Genomic DNA, 20,056 nt, shown 5'->3' on the forward strand with positions numbered 1-20,056 from the left:
TACTGTGGTACCAGGCATCCTTTAAGGGCCATTGACCTTTGATCTAGAATGTCAATAATAGAATGACGTAATAGGATAATGGTGTTATTGTTGTGAGGGATTTAGTTGCTTGCCTTTTGCTTTTGTAAACTCACTGTGGAGCTGGAATGAAGTAATCTTTTTATTACTATATAACAGGAAGAAGAGGGGGTGCCGGAGAGATGGCTCAGAGGTTAAGAGCACTGACTGTTCTTCCAGAGGTCCTAAGTTCAATTCCCAGCAACTACATGGTGGCTCACAACCATCTGTAATGGGATCTGATGCCTTCTTCTGGTGTGTCTGCAGACAGCGACAGTGTACTCACATACATAAGAAGTAATAAGTAAAACGGGAAGGAGAAACTTAGAGGACTAAAACGACTTTCTTGCCCAGCTGTGGACTCCATGGATAATGTGCATCTTTTGTACGTTACATAATTTGTACTACTCTGTAGGTGATGTGCATCTATGATATCCACTTTATAAAGTCTTCCTTTAGCCTTCTTACAGCATGCTAATTTGACTCTACAGCTGCTCTCCTTCAGGTAGCAGTAAGAAGACATTTATTTAATCTAAATCTGAATTGAGTCTAAGTCTTTGGTCTTTCCCAGGGGATTGGAACACAACAAAAGAATGAGGTATTTAGTCTGTTTGGGAAACAGGTTTCACTGTGTAGCAGTATAGGTTAGTGTTGGCTTTAATTTTAGCATTTTCCTGCTTCAATCTCCTGAGCGTTGGATAATTGTCAATATGCCTGCTTATCCCACCTGTCATTTTGTTTGTAGACAGGTACATGCGCAGCACTGGCTGTCCTGGAACTCAGAGATCTGCCTGGCTCTGCCTTCTGGGTTCTGGGATTAAATGCATGCACTAACTCTCCAAGTTTCAAGGTCAACCTGCTTTGAATCTATCTACGCTTCAGACTACGCAAAGCCAGTAAAGCAACGCAGCCTGCTGCGCATGTGCACTTGTGCCGCAGCAGTTTACGTGAGGCTTCGCTGGATGGTCATGGCGGCGGCAGAGGGCGGAGGGCGGTGCCGGCTCCGCCTTCCATGAGGTGCAGTAGAGCCTAGCTTACGACACTAACTTGATTGAGCTGGCCAGGCCGCGGCCTCTGAGCAAGGTGCTCTGAAGTCGCTGCGGTTCGGCCTCCTCCGCCCAGTCAGCGCACTCTTCCTGCCTCACACACCTATCTTTGCCAACTTTTACCATCAGGCCTTAACCAGGCAAAAACTGACAGGAGGACATGTCCGGACCGGGTAGCTACCAGTCGAAGGAAAAGATCCACCCCCATTTTCTGATTGGCTCCTGGGAGGGACCTGCCACTTCCTGACACTCTCATTGGCTTAGGTGACAGAGGCGTGGTGAGCATGCCATACCATCCTCGCCCTCTTTTCATTGGCTCAGGGGTGTGGCCCATCTTGCTTCGGCTTCCTCATTGGCCTACTACAGTTCTTGGGGGCGGGGCCTTCGTGGATGAAGACAACAAAGGGTCGCCGATCTCCAGCGGGCGGCAGGCGGCGGTGTTCCAGTCTTCCTTACTCCGTTCAGCAGAGGCTCGTCGGCCTCCCGCTAGTCCCACTCCAGATGAAGTGTGAGCACTGCACACGAAAGGTGGGTGCGTCGTCCGGCGGGGCTAGGGGCGAAAGCCAAGGCCGCGAATCGATAGTGAGGGCCGGGCTGGGCCGGGTGCACCTTGATCTGTATTATGTCGGTCTCTGACAGCCATCACCTGTCTGCGGAAGACTGGGCGGCGAGCTGGCTGCTGTCCACTGCGGGCGAACGCACCGCCGGGACTCGCCGTGAAAGCTACTGTTCTGGGGCCAGTGCTTGATCTCAGTCCTGGCATCCTGTTGTGGAAGTGAACGCTTAATAAAGTAATTAGAAATGCTTTGAGCGGCTCTTACAGTTAAACAACAAACTTCAATGAAAAGAAGTGGAGAAGGAATCAGGGGCAGGCAGGGCCCTCCTGTCCTGTTCCACTAGGTGGCTGAAGTGACTGACAGCCGCCGCACTTGCTTTCGCATGGTGATAACATATGCAGGAATCTTGTTTTCACAGGAATTGTATCATATCCAAATACTCCATACGTTGTCTGTATTCTTGTGTAATAGCCACATCTGTGTTCGTATATCCATTACGACTAGATCACTTCTGTTCTTAGTTATCAGAATACAAATGGAGGGTGTGTGTGTGTGTGTGTGTGTGTGTGTGTGTGTGTGTGTGTGTGTGTGTGTTTGTGTTTATGTGTACCTTTCTGTAAGCATGGATGATTTTACTTTGTAGAAAGGGTTTCTAGAAGTAAGATCGACTGCTCAGGACCTGTTTTGGTTTTTGGCATCATTCTAAATTATTCTTGGCTGAGCTCAGTGCTACAGACCTATGTGATCCCAGTGCTTGAGAGATTGAGGCAAGAGATCATAAGCTCAAAACTAGATAGTGCAATTCATCAAGAGCCTATCTCACCTTTTAAAAAACCTTTTAGAGTAGCACACACCTTCACCCGAGCACTCAGGAGGTAGAGGCAAACTTTCTGTGAGTTTGAGGTCAACCTGGTCTACATGGTGAGTTCCAGGACAGCCAGGGCTATGGAGAAAGACTTGATTTAAAAAAAGAAAAATAATTTAAAAAAAATAGAGAATTAAAAAATAAAAATAGGGTTTGGGGATTTAGCTCAGTGGTAGAGTGCTTGCCTAGCAAGCACAGGACTCTGGGTCCAGTCCTCAGCAAAAAAAAAAAGAAGAAGAAAAAGAAAAAATAAAAATAGAGAAAAGAAAAATAATTTCCCCTTTTAACATCCCCCGTCCTCTTTTTTTTTTTTTTAAAGGAATGTAGTAAAAAATCAAAAACTGATGACCAGGAGAATGTGTCCGTTGATGTGCCCAGCCCAGCCCAGGAGAATGAAGAGGCAAGTAAATGTTTCAGTTTTGTGTCAGCCTAATGTGAATGGAGTGGCTACTGTTGTTGGTTCTCCTGTCAGGGTCTCATATCACCTTGCACTTCACTGCTCTAAGAAAGACTGAAGTAAAAAGTAGTAAGGGCCAAGTATAGAACAGTCTTGAGTCTTCTCAAACACACCAGGCCAGGCACTGCACGAGAAATAGGAACATCCTGGTAAGTGTTGAAACCTGTGTTCTCTAAAATGGAAGGAACTCATATTATGTAATGCATGCAAAGACTTGAAACTGAAGTTCCATGATTCTTTGAGCTTGCTGTTTAAGTTAACCAAACTGCTTGTTTAGTTCAGTTCTTGTTTTAGCTAATAGTGATGCTTATTTGTACATATTGTATCATACTCGGAGCTGACCTTTATGTCTGCCTCACTTCATGCTCTGAAGAGGCATTTGCTTCTGCACTTGTCCCGCCATGCTATGGATTCACAGAGAAGGTTACAATCATTGTTCTCTTAGAAAATATTAGGACTAGTCAGGAATGCTGGCACACTTCTGGAGTCCCAGCCCAAGATCAACCTAAGCTATATAATGAGAACTTACAGGTCTCAAAACAATAACTGAGGGCTAAGGATCTAGTCAGCTGATAGAATGCTTAGCTGACTAGCCTGAAGTTCTGAGCTCAACCATGTACAAATTGATTTTAGAGCTGACTAGATAGCTCAGCTGGTAAACACACTTGCCACTGAGTCTCAGGATGTCAGTTTGATCCCCAGAACCCACGTGAGACATCTGGCATCTTATGAACAGAGGTGACAGGAGAGGACCTGCTTTTACAAGTTGCCTTTCTACCTCTACACCAACATATGTGTGTATGTGTATACACACACATACACACACACACACACACACACACACACACACACACACCATCAAACAAGAAAGCAATCAGTCAATATAATATAAAACCTTTTTATGTAAGTGTAGAATTAATGACATGGGAGAAGTAGGCAGCAGGATTTTTGTTTTCTTCGACCTAGGAGTTCTGATGTACTGTTTAATCTGATGGGGATAGTTCTCCTGTGTGCCAGTGCTGTGCTTTGGAAAATAGGCCTTTGGGGAGCAGCAGTGCACCAAGAGGCAGTGATCTCTAGAGTCCTGCATCAGTTTGGGCCAGTGCTTTATTCACTAGGCCTACCCTGTCACATAAAATCCCGTTGACATGTTAGTACATACCTGAGAGGTAGAGGCCTGCCTAGACTACATAGCAAAATTCTGTCTCAAAAAAAAATAAATAAAACAACCCTTTTGAGGCCCTATTTCTTATCAGTGTTGTGAGGAGTTGGGTTTCTTTCCTCCCACGGTTCTGGTAAGGGTGAGATAAGTTTGAACATAGTCTAACCAGCATCTTGGCAGTTTAGTGTGGACATAGTTTTTAAAAGGGATGCTGGGGAAGAGTTGGTAGACTGGGCCCTGAAGGTAAGAATTCAAGGTAGGAAGGAACATTGGATAGATATGTGCACTACATAAATGCCTGGTGCCCGCTGGGGTCAGAAGAGGATGTCTGATGCCCTGGAGTTGGAGTTATAGATGGTTGTTAACCACTATATGGAGCTGGGTCCTCTGAAAGAGCAGCCACTGCTATTGACTGCTGGGCCATCTCCAGCTCCTATCTATCTACTTTACTTTTTGAGGTAGTCACACTTGCTAGGTAGACCCTGCTAGCCTTGAGTTCAATGATCCTTCATCTGCTTCAGGAGTCCTGAGACTAAAGGACTCCTTTTTTAAAAATCTGGGTATATGTGGCCTCCTTCCCCCAACCCCCTGGTTGTATGCTTTTGGATAGGTTACAGAAGCCAGGGAGCAGGAGAATTGATGGACATCACTTAGAAGGCAGGTTTAGCTTCCAGTGCCTAGCTAGACAGCCAGAGGAATAGCAGGGATGCTGGGCTGACCTTATGACAGGAACGGGAAGGCTGCTTTGGAAATGGCGAGGACTATATCAAAAGAAGAGGGCCTCCGTAAAGTCTAGCAGTATACAAGAACAAGAAAGGAAGGAAGATGAGGGGGTGGGAAGGAAACTGAATGTTGTTTATTTATTTTCTTATTTTGGAGACAGGATCTCATTATGTAGTTCTGCTTGGCCTGGAACTCACTATGTAGATCAGGCTGGTCTTGAACTCAAGAGATCCACTTGTCTCTGTCTCTGGAGTGCTGGGATTAAAGACATGTGTCATGGTGCTCAGCCAAGAACTATATTTTAAAACAACACACACACACACACACACACACACACACACACACACACACACACACACACCAAAATGCAAGTAAGTTTATTGACACACACCGGTAAGGTAATCCCATCACTCAAAGTTCTTAGATGCAACTGGTGTAAGTTCAAGGCCATCCTCTGCTATATAGTGAATACCAGATCAAGTCTACATAGCAAGATCCTATCTAAAAATATCAACAAACTATGCAAAAAATAAAACTGCATAGACTCCCTTCAGAGCTTCTGTAATTGACTGAAATGACTCTGGCTTATTTTAGCATCTTCCTGTGTTAACTCACGAATACCACTGAACACCTATTGTTTTTATTTCATTTTTTACTAATCCCCGATTTGAACTTGAGCCTTGCACTTGCTAGGAGAGCTATGACACTCACCTAACCTCTAGTGCCTAGCACCTTCCAGGCTCTCAGAGACGCTAGGGAGCATAAGGGACATGAGATGCTCACCCCTGTGAGGTCATTAAGGGGGACAAACAAGTTGACACTGTGTGGTAATGGGCCCTGGATGGTAATGGATCAGGATGACAGCTCTGTTGGGCCAATAGTTGGGTGACAGAGCTCATTTGGAATATTTTCTGGAAGCACTCAAGAAGAGTCAAAGCCAGTATGACTGAATGCAGTCCCAGAGGGGCAGCACGGGGCAGCGCAGGGCAGCGCAGGCAAAAGCTGTGCTGTGAACCCTGCTCTGAGAGTGCTGTGAGGGCTTCAAGTGATGGAAATGTGGCTTGTGCTTTATAAGAGTTCTCTGGGGACTAAAAAGGGGCAGAGTAGGAAATGGGAGGTAAGGTTCAAAATGGGTTTAAAGGGACCAAGTCCTAGAGTCCCAGCATCCAGGTGTTCAGTCCCCCCGTTTTTAAGGTGGGGATGGGGCAACCATGAACACCAGCAGTTCCGTGTCAGCTGAACTGAGGTCTGAGGTCTGTGTTGCTCACAGGTGGAAACCTTACGCCAGTCCTGACTGTAAGGAAAGTCTGCTCATCAGTGTGGAGCAGGAGGAGCTAGGCAGAAAAGCCAGGAGCTGGTTGACAGGTACTGGAGAGGAACGGTGGAAGAAGAGGAGAAGGAGATGGCTATCGGGTCACTTTGCAGCAGGCAGGAGCACCATCTTCCCACATGACATCCTGGGGCTAGTGTCATCGGCATGACTCCTCAGAGCTATCAATAGCTTTGTGCCGTGACATGTGCCACCACCACCCTGAGTTGCTCAGAACTGAAATCATTGACAGTAGCTCCTGACACCTCAGTCATGACTTTGTCTCCATGTTGAATGTCAATTCTTTTCTTCTGTATTGTGCTTATGCAGTTACCTTCCCTAAAGAAACCATGCCACCAGCCAGGCAGTGGTGGTGCCTTTAATTCTAGCACTCAGAAGGCAGAGGCAGGCGGATCTCTGTGAATTCCAGGCCAGCTCTCAAAATCCTGTCTCAAAAGACCAAAAAAAGAAAAAAGAAAAAAAAAAGAAGAAAAGAAACAATATTTTAACACCATTTTCTTTCACAGAAGGGAGAATTCCATAAGTTGGCAGATGCAAAAATATTTCTGAGTGACTGCCTGGCCTGTGACAGCTGTGTGACTGTGGAGGAAGGTGTCCAGCTTTCCCAGCAGAGTGCCAAGGATTTCTTCCATGTCCTGAATCTTAATAAGGTATGGTGTCAGCCTGGACGGATGGTGCAGACCTGTGATTCCAGCTACTGGGAAACTGGGGCAGGAGACGTGCAAGCTCAAATTCGGCCTAGGCTACAAAGCTAATTCAAGACCACCCTGGGCAACTACAATGGTAGAACATTTGTCTAGCATAGATGGATGGATGGATGATAGCGTCCTAGTTAGGGTTACTATCATTATGATAAAATATAGTACCAGTGTTTATGACCTGTTTATAATCAAAAGCAAGTTGGGGAGGAAAGAATTCACTTGGTTTACATGTCCACATAATAGTACATCATTGAAGGGGAAGTCAGGTTAAGAACTGAAGCAGGGTAGGAACCTGGAGGCAGGAGTGGGTGCAGAGAGACATTGGGGGAGTGCTGCTACTGGATAGTTCATCATGGCTTGTACAACCTGCTTTCTTACAGAACCCAGGATAACCAGCTCAGGTGGGTGGTACCCTCCCCTATCATTAACTAATTAAAAAGATGCCCTGCAGCTGTATCTTACAGAAACATTTTCTGAATGGAGGTTCCCTCCTTCCAGACAACTCTAGCTTGTGTCAAGTTGGCACAAAACTATCCATCATAGTCAGACACACAACACACACACACACACACACACACACACACACACACACACACACACACACGATTAGATAAAAAAAATACATCCAGGGTTCTTTTTTTTTTTTTTTTTTTGGAGCTGGGGACCGAACCCAGGGCCTTGCGCTTCCTAGGTAAGCGCTCTACCACTGAGCTAAATCCCCAGCCCCCATATCCAGGGTTCTTGATAGCCATGTGCCTGTAGATCTGGCCCCATCGATGTGTGTCATTGCTCCTTAATTCTTTGTATCTGCAACTTGTTCTTGATTTGATGGGGTTTACTGATGTTTTGTAAAACACGCTATATTTTATTATGTCCCATGATGTTGATTTTTCTATGTGTATTGGAATTCTGTTGATTAACATGTCTATCTTGTATGTGGTATGGTATTTTATTTTATTTGGTTTTCCCAGATAAGATTTCTTTGTGTAGCCCTGGCTGTCCTGGAACTCACTCTGTGCAGATCAGGCTGGCCTTGAAATCACAGAGATCCACCTGCCTCTGTCTCCTGAGTGCTAGAATTAAAGGCATGCACCATCACCATCTGGCAGTATATGGCATTTTATAAATTTAGTATTTGACTGGTTAGTTAAAGTATCTTAGTTTTAAAAGTTTATTAAATGAAAAAATCTATTTTGTAATCACTACCTTTTTAAAAAAAAAAAACATTTATTATGTCTAAGTACATTGTAGCTGTCTTCAGACACACCAGAAGAGGGCATCAGATCTCATTACAGATGGTTGTGAGCCACCATCTAGTTGCTGGGATTTGAACTCAGGACCTTTGAAGAGCAGTCAGTGCTCTTAACTGCTCAGCCATCTCTCCAGCCCAAACCTTTTTGTGTTGTGTGACATTGTCTGTGTATCCAGGCTGATCTCAAAATTTCTGTTCTCCTTTCTCAGCCTATACAGTACTAGGATTATAGGCACATGCAGCATGATGGGAGCTTTGTGCCTCTTGTGTTTGGATTATATTGGCTAGAACTTTTAAAGGGATGCAAAGTAGCAACGTGGTAAGTGGTGCTGGCTAAAACCTAAAAGTTTATAAGTTGGCTTTTAAATTGGATCTTGTTGGAAATTTACAGTTAGCTTTCCCTGTCATCCTGCATTTCACCTGCAGATAATGACCCCCACCTTGGAGCCTCACAGACTCCAACATTAGAGCCAGCACTGGAGACCTAGGCACCGGGGACATTAGTGTGAATCCTCCGTTTTCTGGGGTGATCAGAGCCAACCACTCACCCCCACACCAGGATTCCATGCTTTTGTGTGTGTGTTGGGTGGTGGGGGTTCAAGACAAGACTTTTATTCTCTTTGTAGCCCTGGCTGTCTTGGAACTTGCTTTGTAGCCTACATCATCATCATCATCATCATCACCATCACCATCTTCTTCCTCTTCCTCCTCTTCCTCTTCTCCTTCTTCTTCTTCTTTCTCTCTCTTTAAATATAATTTAGATTTTTTATGTTTTTCTGGGCTGTGTGGAGCATGCCTTTAGTCCCAGCACTGCAGGTGCATTTCCGAGTCTGAAGCCAGCCTGGTCTGTAGAACTTGTTCCAGTGTAGAGCTACCCAGAGAAACCCTATCTTGAAAAACAAAACAAAACAAAAAACCCAACCAACCAACCAAACAAACAAACAAAAAACCCCAAAAAGCTATTTGCTATTTCCATTAAACATGTGACATTATTATTTCTCCCTCTAGAGATGTGACACCTCAAAGCACAAAGTTCTGGTTGTGTCTGTGTGTCCTCAGTCTCTGCCTTATTTTGCTGCTAAATTCAATCTCAGTGTCACTGATGCATCTCGAAGACTGTGTGGCTTCCTCAAAAGTCTGGGTGAGTAAGTCACCTCTTCATAACAGCACAGATGTATACTTCCAGCTCATGAAGGGCCCTTCTCATTTTTCAAGTTCAACTTTCAAGGGCACAGGAGAGAAAAACTTGAGGAGAGGCTTCTGGAATGTCAAAAGGACCTCATTCCCTGTGTCACTACAGTCTGTGCTGTGTGTGGATGGATGCTTGTTACAGTGAGCTTGGTCCATTGGTAGTAGGAAGTGAACATCTGTGAACTATGGACAGTGATTACTAGGCTTCTACACTTGCCTCCAGCTCACAGAACGATTATTTGAGAGTTATTTCTACAGTGACTAATGTCCATTTTCCATCAAACCTTTCTCTAGCTGGTAAGCTGTAGCACTCAGCTACATCCCACCCCCAAGCACGTGTTCTTTATATGAGGAATGGAAGGTGGGAATTTGCCACGGTGGTTGGTTGTACTCATCTTTAATTCCAGGATTTGGAAAGCAGAGATGGGCAGATAACCCTATGAGTTCAAGGTCAGTTTTGTCCACATAGTAAGGTCTAGGCCATCCAGGGGTATACAGTGAGCCCTTGTCTGAAAAAAAAAAAGCTAGTCATGGTAGCTGACTCCTATAACTACAGCATTGGAAGAGCTGAGACAAGTAGATTTTAGGAGCTCCCTAGCTAGCCAGTCTAGACAAAATAGCAAACTTCAAGTTCTGTGAGAAAAATACCTCAAAAAGTAAGGTGGAGGGCAAGCAAGATGCTTCAGAAAGTAAGGGCTCTCCAGTATGGGAGAGTGTGGTTGTAAATTCATTACCCCCAACCCTACAAAAAAGTGAGAGGCAAGAAGATACTGTCACACATGCCTATAATCATAGCATCCAGGAAGCAAAGGCAGGAGGATCATCTGTGAGTTTAAGGCCAGCCTGGTGAACACAGTGAGTTCCAGGCTGGCCAGGACTTTGTTTCAGGCAAGAAGAAGGTAAAACACCCAGTCTGCACCAGGCCACTGTTGTAAGAAAAGTATCCAGACTAACTATGGTGGTAGCTAAGGAGAGACATGTGTCATCAAATCTGTGATCTGTGTTTCTGGCTGGAACTGGAGAAGGCAAAGTTGAGAAAATTAGGTTGCTCAGAAGCTGGGGATGGCTATTTCTACCTGTAGTGCTAGCATCCTAGAGCCTAAGGTAGGAAGATTCCAAGCTTATGGCTAGCTTGGGCTACATTGAGAGACCTTATCAAAAATAACAACAACAAAAAGCGAAGTGTTGTGGTCCACACTTTTAATCATAACAGGTGGGAACCAGATAAATGATCACAACCTAGTCTATACAGTCTAGTGAGCTTGGCAGCAGCCAGGACTGCATAGTAAGATCAATGATAGAAATGAAAAACAAAGTACAGAGAAGTTAGATGTGATCTGGATCCATACTTGGTCTGAGAGAAGAATCCATGTCCTTCTTTCCTGCAGGAGTGCACTATGTATTTGACACAACAATAGCTGCAGATTTCAGCATTCTGGAGAGTCAGAAGGAATTTGTACGCCGGTATCACCAGCACAGTGAGGAACAGCGTGAGCTGCCCATGTTGACCTCTGCCTGTCCTGGTGAGCACAATGCTGGTACTATTTCACCAGAACTGTAGAAATAATCATGGCCCTAGCTTTGACTGGAGGATGGCAGGCCCCTCCCACCCAGTTTTGTAGAGCAGGACACCTTACAAATAGGAACAGTATAGAGGAGGTGTGTTGGCTCACCCTGGAGTGACAGTCTGGAATTCACTGTACCCAGTGCTCAAAGGCAGGAGAAAACTGTGGAAACTGACCTCATGCGTCCCTCCACTCCCAATTTTTCTTTCTCTCTCTCTAGGTTGGGTCAGATATGCTGAGCGGGTACTGGGACGCCCCATCATCCCATATCTTTGTACTGCCAAGTCCCCTCAGCAGGTCATGGGCTCCTTGGTGAAGGATTATTTTGCCAGACAGCAGGTAAGCCAGTGTCTTCAGAGAGTAGCAGTAGAGGGTAGACTCAAGGTGAGTAAGGCCTGAGGGGAAACACTGTACACTGCGGATAGCATTGCCCTGGACCTCACCCACAGAGACACTGCCTGGTTGCTTCTGTTCCACCTGACAACCTCATTTAGCCATAGAAAACATTTCTTCATTTATAAAGTTACCACAGTTGGCAAATTACCACCCCCACCACTCCCATACCATATGTGTATTGAGTTGAAGGGACAGAAAATTGGCTCTTCTTGGCCTCTTATACCTGCTGCGAGAGTTCTGGTGTTTCTTAGTCTTCTCAGGGCTCTCCTAGTAGAGCCCAAGTTAGAGATTCTCTTCCAGCTCATAGCGGGGGCAGCTGAGCCTAGAGCTCTGGCCTCTGCAACCTCTTGGCTTAACCCCCTAGAGGGCTAGGGTCACAATATGTTTCCTCTTGAACTCTACTCCTGTCCTGAGTGGGGCTTTGCTATTCATGTCAGTGTAAAAGTCACCGTGCAACTGTTGGCTCTGGGTTTGTCTCAGCAGAGGGGAGGTCTAGATGTTGCCACTTGAACAGTTTCAGAAAGTCTTCTGGTAAAGCAGGCACAGCACAAACCTGTTCTTACCTATGCAGAGCTCATGGGACACACACACCCGTGGGGCAGGGTGGGAGCAGCGGCTGGGACACTGCACTCTCTGTGCCGTCCTCTGAGCGCGTGCTCTCCTCCTCCACAGAGCCTGGCTCCAGAGAAAATCTTCCATATTGTTGTGGCTCCCTGCTATGATAAGAAGCTGGAAGCTCTTCGAGAGGGACTTTCTCCTACTTTAAATGGTGCTAGGGGCACTGACTGTGTGCTGACGTCAGGTGAGAGGTGAATGGCTGCTCTGACAGGCCAGTGTGGCCAAGCTGTCTGATGGCACTGATAGCCAAGGGTTCTTGGGGTCTCAGTGGCCTGAAGTGAAGAAGATTCTTCATCTTCTCCAGATGAGTCAGGGCTGTGGGACGCCATACGAGCATGTGTTCCTACACCACAGCCCATCAACATGTCTTTCCTATAGAAGGAAGGCAAAGGTACTTGTGCACACAGATAAGCAAAGAGAAGCCAGGAAGGTTAAACAGGTTGAACAGATGTTTAACGTGTCTTCCTCATGGGATGTTGGGAATGGATGTAGTTTCTAAATCAGTAAGAACCCATCTTAGGGAGGAAGCCATATACTTTGTAAAGAGCATCAGTGTCTTAAGCTGTGTTTTACACATGGGCTGAGTTGTTTGCAAAGAATCTTTTTTTCTAAAATCATGCTGTGCTTAAATATGCTAAAATAAACGAACTGGTGGTCAGACTCTCAAGTCTTGGCCCAGCCCTGGTACCTAAAATTGGGCTGAATTTTATTCTTGTCTTTGGTGGATCATTTCCCTGCCCACTATAAACCCTGCAGGGACCCTCCTTACTTTCTCATGGGTGAGAAAACCAATATACTATTGGACACAAAGAACATTTTTTTTTACACTGAATAAGGTGAAAAATTCAAATATTCTCTGGTGATACTGCATTTAGTGGCCCTGTTGGGACGCTTTTCAGATGGTATGCTTTAGAGCAGCACTCCTCAACCTGTGGGTCATGTGTGATTCCTACAGGTGTCAAATATCAGATATTTACAGTATGCCTCATAACTAGCAAAATTATAGTTATGAAGTAGCAAGGAAAGTAATGTTATGGTTGGAGGTCACCACAGCAGGTGCTGTATTAAAGAGTCACAGCGGGGTTGGGGATTTAGCTCAGTGGTAGAGTGCTTGCCTAGCAAGCACAAGGCCCTGGGTTCGGTCCCCAGCTCCGAAAAAAGAAAAAAGAAAAAGAAAAAGAAAAAAAAAAAGAGCCACAGCAATCAAGACAGTTGAGAACCACTGACTTTGAGACTGTGGCAGATTTGGTTGGGAATGGAAATTATCCAATGATATCCTGGGAGCTTTCAGAAAAAAGAATCCAAGAGCATTTCTTGAAGCTTGTTAGGATCCAGACTCATCTACTTGAATTAGATTCTGAAAATTGATTCTTTGAAGGTGTTCAGACCCGGGTCACATGGCCTGGTTATCTGCCAGGATGACCTGGAAGATTAGGAGCTCTCTTCCTCCATGTCTTGGGAGTCTAGCTTTGACACACGGAAAGATCCTTCCCCAAGGCGGGACAGGGTTTCAGGAGGGCAAGATGTTTAAAGGAGCTGTTCTATATTTCCTGAGCAGGAGACCCAATGTCTCTCTACTCATATCAGTGGAATAAAAACCTTCAAGGGGACCATCTTAGAACCACATTGAGAATGTAAGCTGTGAGGTTGGGGATTTAGCTCAGTGGTAGAGCGCTTGCCTAGGAAGCGCAAGGCCCTGGGTTCGATCCCCAGCTCCGAAAAAAAAAAAAAAGAACCAAAAAAAAAAAAAAAAAAAAAAAAGAGAATGTAAGCTGTGCTGTATGTTCGCAATGTCTCATGGTACCTGGTGTCTTGCTGTTCTCTAGGGAACTCTGACAGGGGCTTTTCTTGAGAACCCTTATATAGGAAGAAGGTAGTATAGAAAATGCTTCTGGTTACAATCAGCTGTTGAGGTAGCAGTGTCCATGTGTCACAACAGAGCAGTGCAGTGTGGAACATACGCAGGTTTCTACTTCAAGGTGACATAAAGCACGTACAGAATTGCCTCAGTTCAGAGTCCAAATGAGGAATTCTGTTTTCACATCTTCTTAGTGTTTTCTTGATACTAGCATTACTTTATCCTGGTTAGGGGCTCCTGTTACATGGAATAGATTATACAACAAGGAGTGGTCCCAGGTTCCTAATGCAGAGTCTCTGGGAGAAGCAAACCCTAACCCCAAGCCCTTAGCCACCTGTCTTCCTGTTAGTGACTCATGCCTCTTTTTTTTCCAGGTGAAATTGCTCAGATAATGGAGCAAAGTGACCTCTCTGTGAAAGACATTGCTGTGGATACTTTGTAAGTGGCATCTTTGTAAGGTGGGATGGGCCTCTGGTGAGCTTTGCAGGCCCCAGGGCTGCCCTGATTAGATCATGTGAGTACTGAGACAGGTTCCTGCAGCCCTACCACCCTGGCCTTTGAAATGGATTCAGGCAGGATTCTGGAGTAAGACATTATTCTCTAGTACTGCCAGGGCTTATGGGGCTTCCTGGAGTGATGGTCAGACTGTATCCTTCAGGGAGAAAGGCAAGCATAGAAGCTATTGGGGCAGAGCCCCATTCTTAACAGGATGGCTCCCTCTGGTCTCTGCATTAAGAACATACCTGCTGGGCTTCTTTTTTCCATGGTGCCTGCCACCCCCAGCCAGGACTTTGGCTCTTGCTGCATTCTTGGTCCCATTCAAAGTACATTGCAAAGAGCAAGTGCCCAACTGATGGCCTGGGTGCTACATTTGTGCCCCCTTTATGGGAGGCGAGACAGAAGTTTAAGAATTATAGCAGCTGGTGTACCTGCTGCCAGAGACTACCTGATAGCCCAGGGTGACCAAGGGTCCTCACTGTGGCCTGGACATAGTCAAGCACATACTTAAGTCATTCACCACAAGATCACCTTCCCCTGATTACATATGTAGCCACACAAAGACACAAGTGAGTGGACCCAGTGAAATAACCCATTTGCGGGGTTGGGGATTTAGCTCAGTAGTAGAGTGCTTACCTAGCAAGCGCAAGGTCCTAGGTTTGGTCTCAGCTCTGGAAAAAAATGATATAAAAAATTATTATTAAAAAAAAAGAAATAGCCCGTTCGCAATCTTGGGCTAGATGCAAAGTGACATTTCATGTTGTTCATCAGAACTCATTAGGAATGTGCTTTTGGGGGCTGGAGAGATGACTAGTGGCTAAGATTGCTCACTGCTCTTTCAGAGGACCCAGATTTAGTTCTCAGCCCCCACATGGCTCTCAAAGTTTAAAAGTGACTTAGTCCTTTAAGTGATTTCCTGGATTCTGTTCCTATCAAAACTGGGTTAGTATTTGCTGCCTCTTCATCAACACAATAGAGATTTTGTCCTCTCTGTTTGAGGTTTGGAGACGTGAAGGAAATGGCAGTACGACGTCACGATGGAGTGAGCTCAGATGGGCATCTGGCTCATGTCTTCAGACATGCAGCCAAGGAGCTGTTTGGCGAGCACGTGGAGGAGATCACCTATCGTGCGCTGAGGTTTGAGCCAGCATATCTATAGCACTAGGAGTGGTGCTGACAGATCAGCCAGAGCTAAGGTGTGATGTCTGTGGCATATATGCAGTATGGGTGGTGTGCCTGAGGTATATGGCATACTGCTGCTCCACCAGTGGCTGTTCCATGGGAAAACCAGCACTGGTTACAACAGATAGGCCTTTTGTCTTTCCATTGACATCTTGGTGATATTTGAAATTTAAATTGAAAAATGGGTTAATATGGTAAACCTAGCCCTGGGGAGATAGAGGGAGGATTGTGAACTCAAAGTCAGCCAGGGCTACATAATGAGACTGGACCTCAAACTAACAGAAGTGATCTTTAGGTCATTGACCACTAAAATCAGTTTTATTGATTCATAGGAACAAAGACTTCCATGAGGTCACCCTTGAGAAGAACGGGGAGGTCTTACTGCGCTTTGCTGCAGCATATGGCTTTCGCAATATACAGAACATGATCATGAAGCTCAAGAAGGGCAAATTCCCATATCACTTTGTGGAGGTCCTTGCATGCCCCAGAGGTAAGGAGTGTAGAAGGCCCACTGACAGCCTGTCCAACAATACCATGCAAGGCAGGGTGCTCCCTCATGCCTTGGCATGCCATCCTCAGGCATGAAGGTTCCCTTCCCTCAACTGTAGTGCGAGAAGTAGACAGTTGTATCCTTAGACCTTCCCTTGTAGGTACCATATGGAAACCCCACTTGATACCATTGGGAACCAGCCCCTAAGGTCACTCACATGGGTCAGTATACAAGGACTCCTAGGAGCAGAAGCTGAACCTGTGCACAGTGGCAGCAGGAAAAGCAGATGTTACTTGCCGTTCCCCATGCTGCAGAGGAAAATTGAATCATGCAAGTGTAATGACCCCGGCAGGTGAGGAAAGTTCCCAACTAGGATGGAGAGACACTGAGAGCAGGCCAGAACGAGGACAGGACCTGGTAGTGCCTGGGTCTCTTGCTCAGACAGTACGTGTACGTACTGAGGAATGAAGGGAGCCATCTGAAGTAGTCTGCGCCCTGGGTCTGAAGGAGGAGCTATCTCCAGGTCAGGAGTGTCCAGGTCATCCTGAGCTCGGGATAATGAAAGACACTCAAGTAGGACACTAACATTCTCAGAAAGGCCCAGGGGGGCCAGGTAGTTTCTGACAATAGTCAGTAATGAAGAAAGGGTCCATGGAGAGTCTGACAGAGGCGAGGCCTATATTTCTAGTCCATGTCCCCAGGGATCTTCTAGGGGAAGGAAACGGTTAGTAGTCAGCATTTAAAAGAGGGGATGAAAGTAGGGGCCATCGACTTTTTCTGGGGCTCAGGAAAGTAGATGCTGTGTTGGAGCTCGGGCTACAGTAGGTGGAGACAAGATGGAACCTCTTGGAGGTTTGTCTGTCTGTTTGTTTTTCCTGGTGCTGAAGTCTGAACCCAAGGCGTTGTATGTGGTAGGTAAGTGCTCTTCCACTTAGCTATATATTCCCAGCCTGGTTCTTCTAAATGAAAGTCTTGCTGCTAGGGTCGGAAACTAGCACCTTGAAGACACCAGATACACACTCTACCACTGAGCTGCTCCCACCCCTATGCGCTAAATGGCATTTTGGCACATCAAGGTATCATCTGCAGGTTTAAGAGTGGGTTGTACTGACAGAAGGCGATACATTCTCAGACCATATGACTGGGAAGTGTGGGCTTATGGAGAGCTCACATACCTCACTCGGCCCTGACCCATTCCTTGTTGGGCCTGCATACTGACAAGAGAATGTGCAAGTAGCTGTGCTCACATCCTGTCAACCATTCTATGCTCTTTGGGTTTGAGTAATTTTCAGAAGAAGCCAGAAATCCAGATAACAGACATAGCTGTCTGCTTCTTAAGGCATTTAGGTAAGACCAGTTTACTGGTGGTGTATATGGTAAGAACACCCAGGGCTCTCCTGGGCAGGCTCCATGACAATACTGTGAGCCCCAGTAACAACCTCAAGTCACATAGCACTGCCTATTTCATGCTTTTCTCCTGCTTCCAGCTGTGTGCCCTGAGGTAAAGCTCCCTCAAGAGGCCATTCCACAGGGAAGAAGAGGTCCACTTGTATGTGTCTTTCAGGATGCTTAAATGGCAGAGGCCAAGCACAGACAGAGGATGGCCACACAGATCGTGCGCTACTGCAGCAAATGGAAGGGATCTACTCCGGCATCCCCGTGTGGCCCCCAGAGAGCAGTACACATGTGCAGGAGTTGTACCAGGAGTGGCTCGAGGGTACTGAATCCCCCAAAGTCCAGGAGGTGCTGCACACCAGCTATCAGAGCTTGGAGCCTTGCACAGACAGCCTGGATATCAAGTGGTGACAAAGCCAGAAGGGCAGGAGGGGACAGCTCTGAGTGCAGAGTGGTGGGTGCTTCAAGAAACAGCGGGTCACTGCAGCTTTGCCAGCACTCCAGGACATGCAGTTTCATGTGGTGCTATCTTTGTAGCGTGTGAGGGAGAAGAATGTTTGCACGTGGGAGGAGCATTTTCCCTCTCTGCCTATCCTTGTATCCCAAGATTGTGAGAAAGATCCCAAAGATTCAAAATGTGTTCTTACAGAATCAAGACCCTGGGCTTGTGATCCACGAGCCTAAGATTATTGCTTCAGGAATGGAGACACCAGGAAGGGCTAGGCTGCTGTACAGTGGATAACTATGGCCTTTACAGAGGCCCATCTTCTGGCCCAATTGGCTCTTTTACTTGTATCCATTTTTTGAAAATAATTTTGAATTCTAGGGCCAGCAAGACAGCTCACTGGTACCAACCTTAGTTTGATCTACAGAGCCCACATGTGGCAACAAAGGCACCATGGTATGCGTACATACCACTGAGGCCACACTCTCCAAAACAGCTATGAAGGAAATTATCCCGGTTGTAAGTCATAGTAACAGTGAGCCGTATTCTTCACAGTCACCGAAGGTCAGCAGCCATTACCACCTTGGCAAGCAGGACCGCTGGTGTGTGTGAGCCACTCACCCTTCCTTTTACTGGACCTGAGACTCAGCTTCGGGGGCCTCACCTCAGAAGAAAGGCACTGAGAACAGCATGTACGGCGCTCTGCATTTGATGCAATGTATATTTAAAAATAAACAAGTAGAGAAGTAAGAGGGTTGCCCACCTAGGCTTTGGGGTTCTAGGGGTGGTGCAGCTCACTGGTTATTGCTGTGGGGTAGGATAATAGAACAAAGGCTCCATAGACCCTGGAGTGGGTGAACACCTTTGTAATGTCCATCCCTGTAAACTCCTCCCCAGTGCCTTTTCATACAAATAGGCCCGGAGTATCCTCCCCCCACCCCCCACACATGCACACACACACACACACAAGGCCCACTGGTCTAGACAGCATCCCTTCAGCCCTCACTACTGCTAGTGTGAGCATGCCTTAGGGGAAACAGTATGTTCACACACAGAAAGAGCTGCCCGATGGTGAAATTCACAAAATCATGTGACACATACTAGAGTCCATCCAGGAGATAAAGGGGTTTGATGAAGCCCCTGAATTTTGCTCAGTATGTGACTACCTTGACCCTCAGTTTTTTTGTTAGCCCTGGCTTATGTTTTGTTTCTCCTGTGAATCTGTCTAGGAACATAACTGGATATGTTATTGTAAACCAGTGGTTCTCAACCTGTGGGTTGTGACCCCCCATAAAGGGGCCACATGTCAGATATTTACATTAGAATTCATAACAGTAGTGATGCTACAGTTATGAGGTAGCCATAATAATTCTATAATTGTTGGGGGTCATCATAACAGGAAAAACTAAAGGGTCACAGCATAGGAAGGTTGAGAACTACTGTTATAAATTATGAATTTTTTGCTTTCAGTCTCTATGCCTTGGGTATCTATCCCCAAAGTAACTGGTTATGGAATAAACAATGCAATGAAGTCTTGAGTATGGAGTTGAAGGAGTCAGATGTTCTCCTACCCTGGGCTATACCCTGTGGTCCACCTCCCTCACCATGCCCCAGCCTGGATGATATCACCTTTTCCCGAGTCCCTCCCTAATAAGTCAGGAGAAGGCTCAGAAGGCTCAGAACACTGGGAGTCAGTGTGGGAAGGGATGGACTCCCTGAAAACCTTGTGGCATAATAACAACCAAGGCTAGGTGCTAAAATATGAGATGCAGGGCCTTCTCTTTCACTGATGTTAGGCTGTGGCCCTGTGAGCTTTTCAAAATTGCAAGTGCCTTTCTGTTCCCACGTCACAATGAAAGCATGGTGGTACACACTTTAATCCCAGCACTTGGGGGCAGAGGCAGGTGGATCTCTGTGAGTTAGAGGGTAGTCTGGGTTACAGAGTGCGTTCCAGAACAGTCAGGGATACACAGAGAAGCCCCCCTTCCCCCAAAACCCCTAAGACAGCAGAAGCATGAAGTAAGCAAGTTCTTGACAGACAGGACCTAGCAAAGCAGCATGGCAGTTGCAGAGTAGACAATGCCTGCTGATGCGGGGCTGGTCCCAGCATGAGAGACAGCACAATCCCAAGTTCATATCTACCCAGTGCTCTGTTTTACGGTACTTCTGGTCTGGTTCAGCAGAGGCCCAATCTTAGTTTGCTTCCTACCTGGCCTGAGCTGTGGTGGTTTATATGACTGTGGACAACTTTGCTTTTACATGATGAGA

The 20,056-nt window shown here is 46.1% G+C and overlaps 1 protein-coding gene across 3 annotated transcripts; it reads left to right on the forward strand.

Annotated features, from left to right (window-relative positions):
* Positions 1 to 1,513: 1,513 nt before the first annotated feature.
* On the forward strand, positions 1,514 to 19,326 carry Narf (nuclear prelamin A recognition factor). 3 transcript variants are annotated; one of them, NM_001039207.2, is given in 11 exon segments: positions 1,514 to 1,631; positions 2,845 to 2,925; positions 6,704 to 6,847; positions 9,159 to 9,291; positions 10,730 to 10,864; positions 11,127 to 11,245; positions 11,975 to 12,104; positions 14,153 to 14,216; positions 15,276 to 15,413; positions 15,791 to 15,948; positions 17,513 to 19,326. In NM_001039207.2, coding segments are annotated over 11 exon segments (1,371 nt in total). In that variant the 5' UTR covers positions 1,514 to 1,604; the 3' UTR covers positions 17,755 to 19,326.
* The last annotated feature ends 730 nt before the right edge of the window (positions 19,327 to 20,056 follow it).

The sequence above is a fragment of the Rattus norvegicus genome, chromosome 10 (genome assembly GCF_021556685.1).
Source record: "Rattus norvegicus strain SHRSP/BbbUtx chromosome 10, alternate assembly SHRSP_T2T, whole genome shotgun sequence".
NCBI lineage: Eukaryota > Metazoa > Chordata > Mammalia > Rodentia > Muridae > Rattus > Rattus norvegicus.